The 17,322-nt window shown below is 41.3% G+C and overlaps 1 protein-coding gene across 8 annotated transcripts in view; it reads right to left on the bottom strand.

The window, feature by feature from the left end:
* Positions 1–13,383: 13,383 nt before the first annotated feature.
* Positions 13,384–17,322, bottom strand: part of LOC129697600 (phosphofurin acidic cluster sorting protein 2-like) — a 154,483-nt gene continuing 150,544 nt past the window's right edge. For all 8 annotated transcript variants that reach the window (XM_055636289.1, XM_055636291.1, XM_055636290.1 and 5 more), the window contains 2 exons: positions 16,440–16,553; positions 13,384–13,753 (listed from right to left, as the gene is read on the bottom strand). In XM_055636289.1, coding sequence (XP_055492264.1) covers positions 13,638–13,753; positions 16,440–16,553 — 230 coding nt within the window. In that variant the 3' untranslated portion in view covers positions 13,384–13,637. The remainder of the gene's footprint in view (positions 13,754–16,439; positions 16,554–17,322) is intronic.

Here is a 17,322-nt window from a genome sequence, read left to right as displayed (position 1 = left end):
CCCAAATGTGTATTTTACTCTTAAGAGCCTTTATTGCCAACTTGACTTCTCCCTAAGTGAAAACAACCCGTTGTCAAAGGTGATTTCTGTAGGTCTACCAAACCTCTTAATTACCATATTCATCATAAACGACACTACAGTGCTCAAACCTAAATCGACTTACCCTAGACATAACAACAGCTTATCATCTTCCAGATGCTGTTCTGGCCGCTTTGTCTGCACTTTAATTTACCTTCTTTGACATGTACTGCTAACTTCTGGTCTCCATTTCACCGTACAATTTCAACATATTTTCCAATCTAGTCTGAACTATATCCTGCCATTCCCAAGGTCATCATCCTCTGTCCTACATTCTGAAGTTTTTTTTTAAATCTCTCTGTTACATTGCTTTTTCACGTGGAACAAACCAACAATTCATCCACATCATCAAATACTTTCTAAGGGTATACCTTCCAACTCTGCCTTTATCATCTAATTAAAACATGGGGCTAGTATTCAAAACCCTACCTCATCCTAGCCTTTCTTGACATCCTCCTACAAATCCCTTTCTCTCTTGGGGACCCCAGTCCTGTTAGGGCTTATATCCAGATTAATTTCACTCCTGATATGACTTTTTGAGGAAACGTTTCCCAAAGACATTTATTATTGGCATGTAATTCTCTGCCCCTGCTTGGTTCTGTCATAGGACTCACTTGTGTCTGTTCATCACTTATTTCAGTCTTTTCAACCAGGTCTGTTGTTTATTGACAACATTGTCTTTCTTTTTCCAGCTTTCTTTATAAGCTTTTCCTGCTGGTTTGCAAGTCTTTTTCCTATCTTTGTGATATTTCTCGACTGCAGAGCCCATCTGTTTGCTGAATCGGGGGTGGAAAATTAATGACAATCCCACCACCTCATCCAATCTGCTTGACTTTAAGAAGAATGACATCCACCACAGTAGTTCATAATATAATGGTCATCAACTGGTTGCCTTCTATTTCTTGTTCATTTTCAACTCTCCACCTTTTCAGCTGGTTTTCCAGATGAGCTACATTATTTGCCTCTCATTGTGTATCACCCCTTTGTTCCTTAGGGTTCACCTTAAGTGAGTAACATTGTCTGAGGGCCTGCAATACCCTCTGCCTGACTGTGTCAAACAGTATGCCATTGCTTATTACTTGTTTGCATCAGTTTATACCATCCATCTTCAGTAGTTCTTTCACTTTAGTGGTTCCCATCACTTTTACCAACAGTGCCTTCAAATCTTCCATGTTCAATAATCGTCCCACGTTCTCCTCCTCCAAAGCCCCAATCCATTTCCTCCCCCATCAGGGATATAGGGTGAGGGGTTTTTTTTTAGCTCTCTCAGTTTATGGGTGCCCCAAGGGCTAATCTGGGTCTGTCCTTCTCTTTTCTCTTTAAAACAGTCTCATCACTTTATCCCTATGCTTCCCACTTTAATCCTTTCTGGTATGCCTTCTTTCTTATTCTAAACTCAATTTCTTGCTTCTCAAATTTTCTAGCCTCCTTGCAAATTCATTCACCTTTCTTTTTAAATCTTCCACTGACTCCTCCTGCTTTATTCCTTTCACACCTGTCGTTTCCTACTTCTGTTATCTCCTAACTGCCTCTCTCTCCTTTCTTTCTAAACTTGAATGTTTACCATAAAACAACAAACCATAAAAGCTGGTCATGTTTCATCAATTAACTTATTTCCAATTATTTCAATCCATATTCACCACTATTTTAAATGTCCAATTCCTAGCACTAGTAACAATTTTCCAAATTAACTTTACTAACAAGACATCTAAAAGAACATCAGAAAATCCAAAAGCTGATTTTACAACTTCCCCTTTTAGGTTACGAGGATACAAACAGTTAATCGTTATCTTGCAGCTGTTTGTAACCTTCCCCCATTGCTTCCAATTTATTTAAAGGAAACTACAGTGGACATTTTTGATTCTGCTGTTGGTGGTCGTCTGTGTTCAACTCTATAATTTGTTGTGTTCTATTTTTTTATTTATTTATTTACTAACCTTTACAATGTGGTCTACAAATGCAATAAACAAAATAATTATCACATATATAAACCTCCTCTTTCATTCCAAACCGGTTTTTACACACAAATCACATTTGTTCCATTCTTACTTCAAATAACTTATTCAATTTATATAATTCTTATCTCCCTGTCCGACCTCTCCCGTCCGACAGAACATTCGCCCCAACAGACTATCGGGTAGAATGTGAGGACCCTCTTTCCTCGGTCCCTTTTTCTTAACACCGTGTTTATCATACCTGGAAACATTCGCCCGTACAGACCCCTGAATTCTTCAGGGTGGTAACCACAAGGTCTTAATAGCTGCCTTGCCCGTATAGACCCCCTGAATTCTTCAGGGCGGTATTTATCTTAACATCGTGTTTATCATACCTGCCTTGCCCGTACAGACCCCTGAACTCTTCAGGGTGGTAATTTATTTTTTTATTTATTAGAAGTGCACTTACAATAATATAAGCCAAAGCTAATATAATACATTTCATCTACCACTTCATTTTTTAAGCTTTAAAAAGAAAAGAGAGTGAGATAGGATAGTGAGTGTGTGAGAAAATGATTCAAAAAAAGACCCATAGGCGCGAAGAGTTAGAAAAAAAAGTTAAGAAGTATGCCATAGAAAAGAAAAAAGAGAAAAAGAAACAGAAGCTATGTTAAAAGTAGAAAACAGAGCTGGAAGGGATTATACCAACTTCATATTTTCCCTCCCCTCTCACTAGGTCCTGAAACCGTTTCTTTTCAGAGTCCTGTTGCACCTTATACTTGCAGCAAGTCGATAAATGCAGACCAAATCTTTTGGAAGTGGTCTGATTTGTCTGCTAGAAGGAGTCTCATATCTTCCAGGTGTAATGTTTCGAACATATTTGAAATTCACATATTTATAGTTGGTATTGGGGCGTTTTTCCAAAATTAAAGTATAAGTTTTTTTCCCGTTATTAAACCGTAATTAAATAAGTTCTTTTGAAATGCAGTTAGTTCAGGGCTGCCTTCCATTGGAGACTGGGAACAAGAACTAGCTATAAAAATTTAGAAAGAGAGGTGGGATAAACATTTGCTATATGTGCATAAATGCTCGATTAATGTAAGACACTCTAATTCAATTTAAAACCTTACATAGACAATATTACTCAAAAACTAAAATAAGTAAACTTTTTCCTCATGTCTCCTATCTGCGATAAATGTCTATCCCAAGAAGCTACTATAGCGCATTCATTTGCTTTCCCTATAAAAATCCAAAAATTTTGGAATGAGATTCTTGAAATTTTCACAAAATTATTTAAAATAAAATTGATACCAAATGCAGAATTGATTATTTTTGGAACAATGGAATACGCCACTCTTTCTTTTTTTTTTTTTTTTTTTTGTTTTTTTTTTTTATTTTTTTTTTATTTTTTTTATTTTATTAGAAGTTAATACAGCACAAAACAGTACAGTGGCGCCTAATTTTAGGTGCCAACTATGTAATACCGTAATCCATTCTATGTACAACCTCTAGTTTTATGTTATAAGAAAAAAGTAAGCAGATCAAAAAAAAGAAAGCAATAGAAAGGGGAAAAAGTGGAAAAATAGATGGCAGAGAGTAGAAAAACGTGAAGTGTGTATATAAAAAATAAAAAAAGGAAGAGAGAAAGAGGAGAGTAAAAATAGAAGAGAAGGCCCCTTAAAAGAGAATTTTTCAAATCTGTATTCGGAGATGTAGCTCTATCCGCGTCATGAACTGAAATCGGCAATCCTTACGGCACCGCTGCATCACATGATTCCAAAAAGTCGATGAAAGGAGACCAACTCTTTAAGAATTGGTCATATTTATCTATTAGTCGGAGTCTCATTTCTTCAAGGCGTGCTATGTCCATCATATTCCTAATCCACATTTTAACAGTTGGTGTGGTTGTACTTTTCCAAAATTTAAGTATCAATTTCTTTCCAATTATTAACCCATAATTAAAAAAAACATTTTGATCTTTATTTAAATTGGTATCTTCTCCTATTATTCCAAATATAATCCATTCCGTTTTGGGTTCTATTCTTGACTTGAAAATCTTTGTAAATATATCAAATATATCACTCCAAAATTTATTCAACTTTGTACATCCAACAAATGAGTGTGTTATATTAGCGTTTTGAAACAAACATTTATCGCATCTGGGAGAGACGTTTGGATAAAATTTGTTCAACCTCGTTTTTGAATAATATAGTCTATGTAATAATTTGAATTGAATTAAATTGTGTCTTGCATTAATAGAACAGTTATGTGTGTTCATCAAATATTTTTCCCATCTATCCTTCGAGATCTTTGTCATTAGCTCTTGTTCCCAATCTTCCCTTAATGCTTCTGTTGAGGGTGATTCTCTATTTAATATATTATTATAAAAGTATGATATTAATTTTTGTGAATCAGCCTTAATATTCATTGCTTCTTCTAAAGGATCTAAAAATATAGTTTGAAATCTATGTGTATGTTTCTTCATAAAGTCACATACCTGTATATATTTAAAATATTGATTATCCTTCAATTTAAATTTTAATTTTAATTGTTGAAATGATAACAGTTTGCCCACTTCATACATGTCCCCTACTTTCCTAATCCCCAGTCTATCCCATTGTTGATATGTGTTGTCGATGAGAGAAGGTTTGAATGCGGGGTTGTTCAGTAGTGGGGTTAGTACTGATAAATTATTTAATTTCAAGGATGCTTTTATTTGTTTCCAAATTCTTATTATATTGTGAATAATTGGGTTCTTCTTATATATTATACTATTCAATTTTATCGGTGAGAGCAGGATCGTTCCTATATCGTGCGGATAGCACTCCCTCTTTCTCCATTCTTATCCACTCCAACTGCTGAGTGGAACTATCTAGCCAGTATATTATGTTCTTAATATGCACTGCCCAGTAGTAATATATAAAGTTAGGTAATGATAAACCCCCCACTTCTTTAGATTTGCACAAATGCTTTCGTTGAATTCTATGTGTTCTGTAGTCCCATATAAAATTAGTGATAGTGGAATCTATTTTTTTGAAAAAATATTTTGGAATATATATTGGAATTGCTTGAAACAAATATATTAATTGTGGTAGGAAAGTCATTTTTATAGCGTTAATTCTGCCTATCAATGAGAGTGGAAGCGTTTTCCAAAATTTAATCGTATCATTCAGTTTATTTAATAGTGGTATAAAATTGGCACTAAATAATGATTTGTGTCTTCTCGTAATTTGAATACCCAGGTACTTGAATTTTTCTGTTGCAATTTTGAAGGGGAATTTTAGTAAGTGTCTCGAATCCTATGGTTTTAAAGACATAATTTCGCTTTTATGCCAATTTATTCTGTATCCTGAAAAAGAGCCGAATTCCTCAATTAGTGTTAATAAGGTGGGTATACTCGTTTGTGTATTAGTAATATATAAAAGGATATCATCAGCGTATAATGAAATTTTATTCTTTGAGTCCTTGCTGTTATATCCGTGAATATTCGGATGATTTCTAATCCTTTCGGCCAACGGTTCTATCATAAGGGCAAATAGCAATGGTGATAAGGCACACCCTTGCCTATTACCCCTTGATAAGTAAAATTTTGGAGATAGTGTATTGTTAGTTAATATTCTTGCCGTAGGTCTGTCATAAAGTAGTTTAATCCATCTGATAAAATTCTCTCCCATATTATAGTTTTGGAGTATATTGTATAAAGACTGCCATTCTACTTGATCAAATGCCTTCTCTGCATCCAACGTGACCACTGAGATATCTTCATTGTCCTTCTTATGAGAGTACATTATATTAAAAAGCCTTCTCAAATTATTAAATGATTGTCTTTTGGGTATAAATCCCGTTTGATCCGTATTTATTAAATTGTTAATATAATTATTTAGCCTTCTAGCTAGAATCTTTGCTAAAATTTTCTGATCCGTATTTAGAAGTGATATAGCTCTATAAGAACCAGGCTCTTCTAAATCTTTATCTTTTTTTGGTATATGCGTTATTTTTGCTTCTGCTAGGGTTTCTGGTAGTTTATTTTCAGTATAAGCCTGCGTGTATAAATTAAATAATCTTGGTACAATAGACTCCTGAAATCTTTTATAAAATTCATTACTAAAGCCATCTGGTCCTGGGGTCTTCCCATTTTTCAATGAGTTTATTATTTGTTTTATTTCTTCACTAGTAATCCGTGCTCCTAATTGCTCTTGTTCTAAACTACCCAATTTTGGGAGCTTGCAATTATCTAAAAAATTTTTAATTTTACTTACATCTGTCTTATTTTGGATGTGTATAAATTATGATAAAATGGGCAAACCTCTTATTAATATCCTTAGGCAATGTTAGCAACTCACCATTGTCCCGATTTAATTTTTGTAATATTTTTTTTCCTTTTCTCGTTGCTTCAGTTGCCTCGCAAGCAGTTTATGTGGCTTATCCCCAAATTCGAAGTGTGCTTGTTTTGTAATTTGGAATACTCTTATTACTCTAGCCGATAATATTCTATTGACTTTATATTTCAGTAAAGTTATCTTATTATGTTTATTTGTGGTTGGGTCAGTTGCATTGTCCAGTTCTAGTAATTTTATCTTCTGTTCTATCCGCTGAAGTTCTCTTTTATTTTCCTTATTTTGAAAACTTTGGTAAGAGATTATGACACCGCGAATATATGCCTTAAAGGTCTCCCATAATAGCGGTGCAGAAATACCCGGTGTGTCATTTGTTTCGAAAAAAAGTTTTGTTTGTTCTTTTATATACTCATAACCCTGCGGGTTATTTAATATGTGTGCATTGAACCTCCAAAAAGGCTTTATACTCGGCATTCCCTCAATTTTAAGTATAAAAGTCAATGGTGAGTGATCAGAAATAATACTATTATGATATGATGGATCATTCGTATACGGGATCAATTTTGTGTCCAGTAAGAAATAGTCAATTCGCGAATAAGTTTTGTGAACTGATGAATAAAATGAGTATTCCCTACCACTTGGATTTGCTATTCTCCAAACATCAGCTATGTTATTATTTTTTATATAAGTATTTAAAAATTCACAGGTCTTGGTTTTAACAAGACGCTTCCCTAGCTTTATTGATTTATCTAAATATGGATCTATAACACAATTGAAATCTCCCCCCATTATTATATTTTGAAAATTATGCTCTGCGATTAAATCTATTATTTTCCTAAAAAATTGTGGGTTATCAAAATTAGGCGCGTAAATATTTATCATAGTTAATGGTGTATTGTAAATTACGCCACTCTTTCTGATCGCACTGATCCTAGTGTTTAATGCTCAGACTGTCTAATGGCAGTGTTCAGGTCTTTTGGGTTGATGCATAGACGGATTTCATTTTTGTCATTCTTGAAGGTGGCAACCATGGTTGAGACCCAGTTGGTGGGGTCGCTGACTGCTTCAGTCACGCCCAGGGAGACCAAGTTCTTCAGCTCAGATTGAACCCTGTCTGTCATGGGAAGTGAATGCCGGTGTGGGGCTCGGATGACAGGTTGCACATTGGGGTCAGTAGAAATCTTGTAGGTCACAGGCAGCTTGCCTAGTTTGTCGAACAAATCAGGGTATTCTTTCAGCGGGTCCATCGACATCTGCAGCTTTCTTTGGATCAGGTTTGAGGCCATCGGGAGTGAAAACTACCTCATTCTAGTCGACTCCTTTTCTAACTGGTTTGAACTCGACCCGCTGACCTCCCTCACATCTGAGATGGTCGTCCGGAATTAAAGAGACACTTCTCTACTTTCGGCTCACCCGTCCGCCTGCAAACCGACAGCGGTAGACAGTTCACCAGCCACGTGTTCAAGCTTTTCGCAGACCGATGGAACTTCCAACACATCACGAGCAGCCCCGAGTATCCACAGAGCAATGGACTCGCTGAGCGCGCCGTCAGAAGCGCCAAGCAACTGTTAGAGAGAGCACGCCTTTCAAACTCAGACGTGTATCTCGAACTCTTGAAACTCAGAAATATTTCCAGAGACGGAACCCTGGGATCGCCAGCCCAGCGACTTATGTCCAGATCGACAAGACCTCCAGTCACGATCGCCAACAACAGCTGGTCCCTCGGGTGCTGAAGCCTGCCACCGTCCAGAAACGTATCCAGGAGAAGCATGACATCCAGAAACGATCATACGACAGATCCAGCAAACCACTTGAGCCTCTACTGCCGGGCCAGGTCATCCGTTTACAAACCTCAACTGGACATTCCCGTCAGGGCACTATTGTTAACCTGGCTGACGAACCACGATCCTACCTCGTGGACTGTGACGGAGCGGTATACCGGTGAAGTCGACAACATCTGCTTGCTGTGCAGGAACCTCGTCCACCACCAGCCGGTCCCTATGCTCCACCGCTCCCGTTCCAGCCGCCCGCTGCCATGTCTCCCACCCGTCCCCGCATGCCTTACACCCCTCCACGTCCCGCGGTCATGACTAACCACGGGGTCTCCCCTCCTGCATGTTTCCCCTTTCGGTCACCACAAGCCTCTCCCACGCAATTCTCACCTCCGGGCTCTCCGCCTCATCTTTCAGGAGAGGGAGGAGAGGGTTTGGTCCGCACGTGCTCGGGCCATGTCAGTAGACCGCCAGATAGATATGGCGAGTACATTTAACTTCATGGCATGGGTGCCCTTTTACACTTAGTCTTTAGGGGGAAGAATGTAGATTGATTATGCATGTCAACCAATCACATATAAGTTAGCATCACTAACCCCACCCCACTATAACGTTTATATTAACATTTGCTTCCGGCAATGCTCTGTTCGAGCAGCAGTTAGGATGTCCTGACATCTAACCATCCTTTATGCTGTTAAAGTCTATGTGCTGATTAAAGATGACTTTGGATCACATAGCGTGTCTGTTGCCTGTCTACAAGAGGGATAGACAGAGTTGACGTGGATAAGCTTTTTCCATAGGGAAGATTCAAACAAGAGGACATGATTTAAGAATTAAGGGACAAAAGTTTAGGGGTAACATGAGGGGGAACATCTTTAATCAGATAGATGTAGCTGTGTGGAATGAGCTGGTGGCGGCAGGTTCGATTTTATCATTTAAAAATAAATTGGATGGGCATATGGACGGGAAAGGAATGGAGTGTTATGGTCTGAGTGCAGGTAGATGGGACTAGGTGAGAGTAAGTGTTCGGCACGGACTAGAAGGGCCGAGATGGCCTGTTTCCGTGCTGTAATTGTTATATGGTTATTACCAAAATCTAGACGGAGGGTTGTTTTTTTTTTCTGAATGAAGGCCTGTGACCAATGGAGTGCTGCAGTCGTTGCTGGGTCTGCTGCTGCTTGTAACATACAGTGATGATTTGGGTGATAATGCAAGTAACATTGTTCGTACATTTGCAGATGACACCAAAGTAGGTGGTATGGTAGATAGTCAGGAAGGTAATCTAAACTTCCAAGATCTGGGTCAATTGGGAAGGCAGGCCATTGAATGGCAAATGGAATTTAACTCTGATAAATGTAAAGAGTTGCTTATTTGTATGTCAAAACCAGGCAGAACCTGCGACGCACAGCTGATCCGGAAAACCCGTGAACACTGCATGCTCCTCCTCCAGGGATACCGGAGCGTGGATGTTAGCCCGGAAGAGAGGCAGGTAGTCCGACTGGCCTCAGTTTCCCGTCACACTGATCCACGAATGACCAGCTTGGCAGCAAACCGACCAAGAGGTCTCCTGATCAACCCACCTGCATTCCGATCATCGCCCAACGAAGTTGAAATATAATCAGAATCTGAGGAGCAGTCCCTTCAAATATTCAGAGGGGCTGAAACCTCACACGCCCACGTACACGGTCTCCTCCTGGCTGCAGAGGTCCAGGAACTGACTCAAAGAGCGGTTGGACGGTCCGGCTCTGTGCAATACTCTCCACCGCGCATCCAGGTGTAATGGGGAGGATGCCCATGTAGAGACCTTCACTGGTGAGCAAGGGGGTCCTACTGCTGTTGTGCAGGGCTCTGGTGAGACCACATCTGGAGTATCGTGTTCAGTTTTTGGTCTCCTAATTTGAGGAAGGACATTATTGCTATTGAGGGAGTGCAGCGTAGGTTCACCCGGTTAATACCTGGGATGGCAGGACTGACACACAATGAAAGAATGGGTCGGCTGGGCTTATATTCACTGGAATTTAGAAGGCTGAGAGTGGATCTTATAGAAACATATACAATTCTTAAGGGATTGGACGGGCTAGATGCAGGAAACATGTTCCCGATGTTGGGGGAGTCCAGAACCGGGGGTCACAGTTTAAGAATAAGGGGTTGGCCATTTAGGACTGAGATGAGGTAAAACGTTTTCACCCAGAGTTGTGAATCTGTTGAATTCTCTACCACATACGGCAGTGGAGGCCAATTCACTGGGTATATTCAAGAGAGAGTTAGATTTAGCTCTTCGGGCTAACGGAATCAAGGGATATGGGGTACTGATTTAGGATGATCAGCCATGATCATATTGAATGGCAGTGCTAGCTCAAAGGGTCGAATGGCCTAATCCTGCCCCTATTGTCTATGTTTCTGTGACCCCCTCACCGCTGGATGGCAAAACGGAGCACCAAGGGGTGGCCAGAAAAGGACGAGGAAGTAAAGAAAGTGCATAGAAGCCCAGAGAAAATATCCACCCCTACATCAGTGGATGAATACTGATAGCAATGCCACACGACAGCCCATTCTATGTAGGACTGGCACCCAGTAAAGATTCTAGGTCTGATGAGTAATTCCAGCTGAGCGGGGGTTAAGAGTTGTTCAGAGTTGTTCCATTCTCACAGGCCTCCCGACACCCACCATGACAGGCTGCTCCCACAGCCAAGTCCCCCCCCCCCCCCCCCCCCCCCCCCCCCCCACCACCACCAGGGCTGTTCTCCGGCCATAGGTGACCAAATTGCGGATTCTCAGTAGGTCTTAGTAAAAGCCAGTCGACTCCCGAATAGCAGTGAAGCTGGTCCGTCATTGGGAGATGCGAATCCTCCTGACGCATGTATAAAATCATGAGAGGAATCGACCAGGTAGATCACGTACTCTCTTGCCCATAGTAGGTGAATCGAGGATCTTTAAGGTGAGGGGGGAAAAATTTAATAGAATCTAAAGCGTAACGTTTTCACACAAAGGGTGGTGGATGTGTGGAACGAGCTGCCAGAGGAGGCAGTTGAGGCAGGACTATCCCATCATTTAAGAAACAGTTAAGATAGGTACATGGATAGGACAAGTTTGGATGGATATAGACCAAACAAAGGCAGGTGGGACCAGCGTATCTGGGACATGTTGGTCGGTGTGGGCAAGTTGGGCCAAAGAGTCTGTTTCCACACTGTATCACTATGACTATAATGTCCCTGATAAAGAAAGTAGAAACATGGCACTAGGCAGAGTTCGAGGTGCAGAAGACTGAATAAGCGGACCCCTCAAACTGGACACCTAAATGTCATCAATGCTCCTCCCCTCCCACCCCCACCCCCCATGCCAGTTGAACTGAAATGAAAAGATATGATGGAGTTGCTTATCCGAAGAGCGAGTGAGATCGGGGTAACTTCTAACCGCAACTAACCCAAAGGGCACAGGTGGGGGAGGAGGTGCGCATTGGTTTGAAGGGCTCATTGGCTTGAGGGGTCATAGAAAAGTCTGACCAGTTGCCAATAGCCCCCAGTGGCTAAAACAGGGGGGAAATGCACCCACTTTGATCCTCTTGGCTCAGTGCCAGGGACACTGCCCGCTCGGTCCTCATGAAGATGGGCCTGAGAGTCTGAGCTATATGGAGAGTTGGATCTATTGCTTGGAACGCAGGAGGATGAGGGGAATCCTATAGAGGTGTATAAAATCATGAGAGGAATAAATCGCGCAGAAGCACAGAATCTCTTGCCCGGAATAGGGAATCGAGGACCAGAGGACATAAGTGATTGATGAATAAATAGAGGTTGATACTCTTGGGAGTTTTGAATGACCAGGGATCTTATTGAAACATCAGGTTCTGAGGGGGTGTTGAGCACAGCTTTCTCCTGGTGGGATCTGGAACCAGGAGGCACAGGTACTATGTTCCATTTTTGGTACCCTGTTATAGGAAATATGTTGTTCAGCTGGAAAGGGTGCAGAGAAGATATAGGAGGATGTTGCCAGGATTTGAAGCCGTGAACTGTGTGGACAGGTTGAGAAGGCCAGGACTTTATTCTTAGGAGAGCAGAAGGATGAGGGATGATCTTATTGTGCTGTATAAGATCAAGAGATGAATACATAAGGTAAATGCACAGTTTTTACCCAGATTGGGGGAATCAAGGACAGGGGGACATAGGTTTAAAGTGAGGGGGTAAAGATTTAGTAGGAACCTGATTGGTAACTTTTTTTTTACACAAAAGGTGGTGGGTTTATGGAACGAGCTGCCAGAGGAGGTAATTGAGGCAGGTACTATCACAATATTTACAATGCATTTGACAGGTACATGGATAAGATAGGTTTGGAAAGATATGGGCCAAACCTAGGCAAGTGGGACTGGAGTAGATGGAGTATGTTGGGCAAAAGAGCCATGTGCACGCTGTATGACTGTATCTTGCCGCGTACAGGAGCAGACGTAAGGAACAGTAGATCAGTCGTAAGGGTAGATGCACAGATAATATTTTTACCTGGGCAGAAGTGGCTAAAAGTAGAGATTTCAATCTTACAGATAGGGGTCGGACATTCAGGGCCGAGGAGTTGAGATACATCATACCCCAATGGTTGGCAAATCTTTGGAATTCAGCACTCAGTATATTCAGGATGGAAATGCTGATACCGGGTATTCCAAAATTCCAACCTTTCCAGCTGCTGGGAATGGGGAAACTGTACATGGTGGGGAAGCAGTTGAAATTTTAAAGATTGAGTGCAGGAAATGTTTATTTCCTTGTTGGAGAAGACCTGAGGAGTGGTGCCCCATTCCAGGACATTGCTCAGTTTAGAGATGTCTAAACTACTGACATTAGTGCAGAAACTGGTCTTCTGGCCCACCGACTCCACATTGACCAACGATCCCCGAACACTTACACCATCCGGCACACACTAGGGACAATTTACAATTTTACCAAGCCAATTAGCCTACAAACCTGCACGTCTATGGGGTGTGGGAGGTACCTGGAGCTCCCGGAGAAAATCCATGCAGGTCAAGGGGAGGAAGTACAAACTTTGTACAGACAGCACTATAGTCAGGATCGATCTTGGGTCTCCGGCGCCGTAAGGCAGCAACTCTACCACTGTGCCACCGTGCCGCTCTGCAGATTGCCAGTGTGATTGGAGCTGGCGAAGGGAGGTTGCATTTTGCGATGTGGAAGAGTGAGGTTTGGGTTCGGTGGAGTGGTCCTCGGGCAGTGCTGACCCCATGTTTCTGAGCATTCACCAGACCCACACCCTCGAGCAGGGATATTCAACTCCCAACACTTTTATTTGAAAGTTACAAATTGGCGTCTTGGACGACCTTGTGAAAAGTGCACGTGTGAGCGAGCTGTCAGAGCCCTTGTAGTCTGTAATCCACACAGAGGAAGTGTTCTTAAATAAAAAAAACAATTGTCAACTGTTCCCACCGGCAGTTAAATAAAAAACACAGCAGGGTGCCAGGTGGGAGTTATTCCACAGGAACAGGTCGGGCAGTGGGCACAGGGTCTAATCCACATCCTGCATCACGCCATCTTGGAGTAGCCGAATATTCCAACAGGGAAGTACTTGACGTGGGTGGGCCACTGGGCGGCTAGCTGGAAGAACTTTACATCGTTCCACTCCACGCCATCGATGGTGACTGGAAGTGAGGGAAGGAGGAGAGAGATGTGAGCAAGGGGCAGGATACGAATACGCAGATCCATGTCAGTATGGGGAAGAGGCTGGCAGAGACAGTACAAGGAAAGCTCAGCAAAGGTACAAGCACGTGCGAGCTGGAGAAGAAAGAAGTACATGGGCACAACAGGAGTGAGGACCAGTCCTGCTGAAATGGAAAGCTCGTGTCAGCAAGGAGGGCAGCTAGAGGCAAGGAGGAGAAGTGAGTGAGCAGTGGATAGAGGCAGGGTCGTGAGGCAGGTGGATACATGCAGTGCCATGAGATGGGCAGATACAGGCTGGGCCGTGACGGGGGTTGATACACGCAATTCCGTATGATGGGCGGATACAGGTAAAGTCGTGAGACAGGCGGATACAGTTAAGGCCATGAGATGGGTAGATACAGGTAGGCCATGAGATGGGCAGATACAGGCAGTGGTGGGAAACGGGCAGATACAGGCAATGGTGTGAGACGGGTGGCTACTGGTAGGGCTGTGAGACGGGCATATACTACTAGTGCCGCAAGACGGGCGGATACAGGCAAGGGAGTGAGAGATGGATACAGGCATGGTGGGGAAACGCGCGGATAGCAGCAGGGCGGTGAAATGGATGGGCAAATACAGGTGAAATGGGCGGATTCAGGTAGTTTGCGAGATGGGTGGGCGGATGCAGCCAGGGTGGGTCAAATAGGCTCTTTCTGAGCTGGAAGATTCCACAAGATAGTGATGGATGAGCAAAATCTGAACCATTTCTGGACAAGGAGTTCCCTCCCATCTTGTAGCTTTGTTACAAAACCTACCATCAGCGGCGCTGCAGATCTGCCACTGCCTGTGCGTGTGTTTGGGGGGGGGGGGGGGGTGCGGGATTAAAATGAAGGTTTGTATTGGTTGTCGGAGGGGGATTTCCTCGGGCTGCTGGCTGATGAAGAAAAATCGTTCGCGCTTCTGGTCCTATTTTTTTTAATTGCTGGAGGATTGCATCGCTGGATTGAAGTTAAACGCGACTTCTAACACTTTCAACATCACAAATTACATTATCAGTACAAAACAAAAGGTATGTCGTTTATTTAACATATTATCTTGCTTTTTGGTGTGGCTTAATTTTAATCTTATGATGCGAAAATTGTTATTTAGGCCTCCATATGAATCGGCCATGTATTGCCTGCTGATATGGGCTTAAATCATGGCAGCGGCCACATTGCATTCGATTACATTCCAGAAACATCCACTCTCAAGATAATCAAATTCATTATTTTTATGCACAATCATGTAAGATCATCTAAATCTAAATATGTTGTGTTATTGTCTATTCATGATCAATATTTTCATGCTAAATATCCACAGTACAGTTTTAGTCAGATGTATTGTGCAAAAAAATAATGATTTTGATTATCTTGAGAGTGGATGTTTCTGGATTAATTTATGGAAATTAAACATTAAATTCCTTTCATTTGGCATATAAATTCAGGAAAAGTAAGATTTTAAAGTCATGTTATATTGTGAATTCTTGTATGAATGGGATCAGTTTGTTATTTGTTATTTGGATACTTAGGCTATTTAAAAATGTTAGCCTTTTCTTAAGAAATGGATAGATGTTTAGATGTAGTAATTGAATTTAATTGATTAGATGAATTTAATTGATTTGATGAAACTGATGAATATGAATTTCTTGTTAATTATTTACTATTTGTTTTAGCATTTAACTTTATAATTTCTAACTTTTTTTCTAAACCTGCAAATAATAATTTGTTTCTGTTAATGCTGTTCAGTGGGTTTTTTTCTTTACATTTTAAACAATGTCTCTGAAGAATAAATGCAAAATCGTCAATCCAAATGCCCAGCAAAAGAGATTGATTTAGACAGCATTCGCAGAGATTATCCGAATTGGGACTACTCCAAATGTGATGATCTACAGGCCATTCTTAATGGGAGAGTGGGCAGAAAGACATGTCATGCGTGAAGAGCAAAAACTTGTAATTTACAATGCCAAAATTGAAAAATTGAAGAAAAACAAAGGTGTACAGAGTTGCTTATTGGTTACAATCTGAGGAGTATGATGATGCTACTGATTATGATATGCCAATCTACCAGCTGATCTTTTCCATAAAGACTTGGTCTTTTGCTAGAAATTGTATTTTCTTTACCTATCTGTTTCGGACTTACAACGTATAATACAATAATATTAAAGTTCTGATCTTGTTAATATTACATTTTTGAATTTCAAGGCAGTCTCGGTGTTTATTACTATTTCCGTCACAACGGTCAATTTTGTAATTAGCTACAATTAGGTAACTAACTAATTATATGTTTTAGTTTCAGGTCATCCAAGTAAGATGTTGCATATTTGTTTCAGAATATTTCAATCTATAATAACTGAAAATTTCATTCAGTTCTCTTAATTTTTAAGAATGTTATGGGCTTTTGACTGTCCTCATCACAGCTTTTGTGTTAAGTCAATGGAAAAGCAATAGGGAACAAGATGCTAATTTCAGAGTATGAAAATGACCATAACTTTTTAAATACTGAAGATATGAAAGTGAATTCAGTATCAAATTAAAGTTCCTTTTATGGTTTATCTGATGGGATAAATTACAGACTTGATTTTGTACCATTCCTACATCTTGTCCCCCAGCTCCCCACAAGTGGCACGGTCAGGTCCTGGCAGCCTCTCACCTTTCAGCATGGTTTGCTGGTGCTTGGCCGTGCAGATCAACCTGCTGATTCCCTCGATCACTTGGCTCTTTGAGTCCAGCTCCTTTTCCCGCGGCTTCTTACTCAGAAACATCACTGCAGAAGACAGGACCCAGAGTCGGAAAGATTGAGGGAGGACGTGTATCGGACATCGGTCAGTCAGGGTCAGAGGAAGGGACTGTATCGGATATCGTAGTGTCTCGGTTAGAGGGATGGCATGAGGGAGCGTATTGGACACATACAGCCTGGTGGTCAGAGGGTGGGAGTGTGGGGTGAGAGGGTGTGAGTGTATCAGCATGGGCAGTCTGATAGAGGGAGTGAGTGTATCAGATGTCAGGCAGTCTGGGTCAGTGGAAGTGAGTGTACCGGATGTCAAGAAGTGTGCTTCAGAGGGAGAGAGTATATCAGACATCGGATACTCTGGGAACGTATCGGATGTTGAGTAGACTGGGTCACTCCAAGGGAGCTTATAGCATGTCGGAAAGTGCGCATCAAAGGGCCCAAGAGAGGGTGCTCGAGCTATTGTAGCTGCCTCAACCACTTCCTCTGGCAGCTTGTTCCACATACCCAGTTCTCTCTGTGTGGAAAAGCTGCTCCTCAGGTTCCTATTATATCTTTGTCCTCTCACTTTACACCTATGCCCTCAGTTCTAGATTCCACAACCCCAGTAAAGAACTCTGAGCATTCACTGTATCTATTCTGTTCATGGTTTTATGTGTTTATACCCCTCACCCCTCAGCCTCCTGTACTTCAAGGAATAAAGTCCTAACCCCTCCCTATAAGTTCAAGCCCTTGACTCATGGCAACATCCTTTGCAAATCTTCTCTGCTGAATTGCACCTTTTCTATGGCAGGATGACCAAAAT

The sequence above is a fragment of the Leucoraja erinacea genome, chromosome 5 (genome assembly GCF_028641065.1).
Source record: "Leucoraja erinacea ecotype New England chromosome 5, Leri_hhj_1, whole genome shotgun sequence".
Lineage (NCBI taxonomy): Eukaryota > Metazoa > Chordata > Chondrichthyes > Rajiformes > Rajidae > Leucoraja > Leucoraja erinaceus.
The sequence above is the reverse complement of the archived record's forward strand: the minus strand, read 5'-3'. Positions and strand labels throughout refer to the sequence as shown.